Raw genomic sequence first — 3,497 nt, 5'->3', positions numbered from 1 at the left:
AAAAGTCTCATTAATTTATATTTTTTTGGTTTTCATCAATAATTTACACTTTTTAGCCCTGAATACTTATTTTATATTTATTTTTAGCCATAAACTTGAGAGGATTTTTTGAATTTATAATCATTTAATTAATTAAAATTTTTTCAACATAATCTCTCATTAAAAGAGTACATAATCTTATCCTTTTTTATATATTAACTTTGTGTATTAATGTTTAAAGTTATAATTGTCACTCAAATCAAGAGTCCTATTCGTATTATAGACCCGCATCATGATCAAATATATATACTTGAATGTCAACTACAGGATCACAAGTATGTTTATAGATTAATTTTTAATTATTTTATTCGTAATAATATCAAATCACGAGTAAATCTGGTTTCAAAAAATTCTATGATAAAGAAATTATAGCATGTACCTTGTGGAATGAATACGGCAAATAATTCCATTAATATGTCTCAACTAATAATGAAAATGACGAACCTATGATTATGTAACTAGAACTTGCAAAATATAACACTTGGAACCGTATTATAAGCTTTTATGACTTAAATATATGAAAATTTAATATTGATAATATCGTAAACCTCGTGTCTAATGTTGGACACAAGTCTAAAACCTCTTATTGTACTATAAATATATATCTCTTTATGAGATAAATTATCTATTATGTCTGACTTCACGTCCATTGTTTTTATTTATTGTTCTCATTTTAGAGCTTAATAACAAATTTTTATACACAATTAATCTTCATGAAGAACACCCACAATATTCGGTCAGGTTTTGAATCCTGGTATATGGGTAAAAACTCACATGCCTCCAATTACTACCCAATCAATTGCCAATTGAACTTCATTGACCAATAATATAAAATTTGACTTTGACAATTGTTAGGCCTATGCTTATAAGGCCGGTGCTTATAGGTGCGTCTATCGGCGTACGACGCACAACCACCGGTAGACGCTATTAGCACGGGGACGTCTTCCATGGCGTCTGGTTGGTTTCTTCCGAGTTTAGACGTGCGGCGTGAAGAGAGTGGGGCCCGAAGTGGCCGTTTGAACCATTAAAAAAAAATTCACAAACTTTTTTTTAAATATAACGGCTAGTAGGCCATTAATTTTTTATTTTTTATTTTCTTTTTCTATTTATACCCCTTTCACACTACCATTTCAAATGATAACTTCATATCACTTCCAAACCATTTTATCTTTCTCAAACCATTCCATAAATCATTTTTCATAAACCATTCCATTCACAATGTCTAGAAGTGTGTGGACTGAAGCAGAAGATCTTTGTTTGTCGAGATGTTGGGTGACGAGGAGACCGGACCCTGTTACAGGTAGGTGTGAAATGAGCAATCCCGACGTCTCCTTTTGGGATGACGTTATTGAAATGTTCAACGCGGAGACCAATGGAGGACCACGAAGCAAGGCTCAACTGCAAGGTCACTGGAGCAAGATGCGGAAAGAATGTAAACCGTTTGAGGCAATTTGGACGCGGTTGATTGCACAAGGAGGCAACGGAGAGGATGAGCAATATTATGCAACGGCACATCAGATATATCGGGAGAAGCATGGGAGGGGATTCACATACGAGCACTGCTTCAGGCAGCTTATCTTTGTTCCTTTTTAGTTGTTCTGGATTATGAAGTAGACTTTTTAGTTTGATTAAGTGTGCTTTAGTTTTTTTTAAGTGTGTTTTAGCAGTTTGAATTGTGTGTTGTCTTTTACTATTGTAATGTTCTTAAGTATTTTAATAAAATAAGTCTACTTTAATAAAATAAGCTTATTCATAACTTTAATAACATTACAAACTTAATAAAGAAAAACATACAACATAACATTAAAAGAGCCTATTTATTTCTTCTTCATAAACTGCTTTGGCAAAGTTAATGAACTCATTCAAGGTGATGACCGCACAAGCAATTTCTTCCACAGCTTCTTGAATCTTGTCAAACTTCCCCTGCAAATAAGTAAAGTATTGACATTCAAGCTCAGTACAATGCCCCGTTTGTATATAATTGATTTGTTCTTGACACCATTTCTTTTTCGCTTGAAGTGTTAGATCAATTTCAACAAGTTGGTCTTTGAACATTTGGTGGTCGAGGATACCAGCCATGATACTGTCATTCACTTGATCGACAGTCATTGGACGTTTTCGGTAAGGGGCATTTGATGAAGAAGCCATTGCAGATATATAAAAGTTTGAGTTTTGAAATGAAATATCTGGTAAGGAGGCAGTATTTATAGCTGAAGTCAAAGACGCTCCTCCAACGTTCAAAATTCAAAATATTTACAATTACAGTCCCTCCAACGTTCACTTCAAAATATTTACAATTACAGTCCCTCAAACGGCCAAAAATTCAAAAAAAAATTACATTTACAGTCCCTTAACGACCTTCTACAATGTTACTATATAGATACCAACCCAAAGCGTTTACCAGTTTCATCACCGTTCAAAAAACTTGTTTCATCTGCTAACTCACTCAATATTCCAAATGGCTTCATCATCATCAAAGAACGTTCACCGACCTCGTCTCACCGAAGATGAGATGAAAACACGAATCATGGCCGATATCAATGAAGACACCCTCCTTCAAAATGAACTCTCTGGGGTTCTGGGTTTCCTACGGAAGAAGAGACACCAATGCGACCAACACGTTCAGGAAATAGAAGCACCAAGCCGCATGGTCTCGAAACACGAAGAGACATATTCTTATTTTCTGCAGGATGAGAGCAAAAGAGTGAAGAGGGTGATCGACAATGTTTTTAAGGCCGGTCTCACGTTGACTGACCAATGCATTTGGGCCGAATCGTACCACGACAACTGCGGAGAAGGCAAATCAACGTGGGAAGTGAAATGCCAAGAATATGACAAGTGGTGGGCCAATGAAACGGCTTACCGTAGATTAGGAAAAATGTCAATCAAAGATGATGACAATGAAGAGTAATCGATTAATTATTATGTATTTTATGTTTTTTTTTTCCAGTATTGTCTTTTTTTTTGTATTGTCTTTTTATTTTAAGTAATGTACTGCGTGTTTAATTATTAATAAAATGTGTTTTTTTTTTAATTTTGTGTAAAAAAAATGAAATAGTAAAATAGTGAATAAATAGTGAAGAAGTGAGGAAGAAGTGGAGTTATAACGAGGGGGTGTTCTTGGAGAGAAAAAGCTGATAAATAGTGGAAGAAGTGGGTAAGAAGTAGGGAAGAAGTAGCTCCTATAAGGAGTGGCCTAATAACGTCCACGTCCTTTGAGCTGCATCTAAGGGGAAGAGGATGCGGGACGCTATTAGCAGCGGGAGTCCTAGCCATGCGTCTTGCCATGATAGTCCTCCCGGAGAAGTTGAAGGATGCTCGGATGTGGGGTCAGGAGAGCGTGTATGCAACTAAAATTATATATAAAAAAAGACCTTTATTTCATTTTTTTTTAGGGTAACATGTGGGATAGAAGCTTGTCTTATAGACATGAAGAGTTCTGAAAAGAGTCCTATGTG

At 35.3% G+C, this 3,497-nt stretch overlaps 1 protein-coding gene across 1 annotated transcript; it reads left to right on the top strand.

The window, feature by feature from the left end:
• The first annotated feature begins 1,257 nt into the window (after nt 1–1,257).
• LOC122604139 lies at nt 1,258–1,632 on the top strand. Its single transcript, XM_043777037.1, has one exon. It carries the CDS (start codon nt 1,258–1,260, stop codon nt 1,630–1,632), a length of 375 nt encoding a protein of 124 aa, XP_043632972.1.
• Nucleotides 1,633–3,497: the final 1,865 nt, after the last annotated feature.

The sequence above is a fragment of the Erigeron canadensis genome, chromosome 6 (genome assembly GCF_010389155.1).
Source record: "Erigeron canadensis isolate Cc75 chromosome 6, C_canadensis_v1, whole genome shotgun sequence".
NCBI classification, from domain to species: Eukaryota; Viridiplantae; Streptophyta; class Magnoliopsida; order Asterales; family Asteraceae; genus Erigeron; species Erigeron canadensis.
Note: the sequence above shows the minus strand (reverse complement) of the source record. Positions and strands in the feature narration are given on the sequence as shown.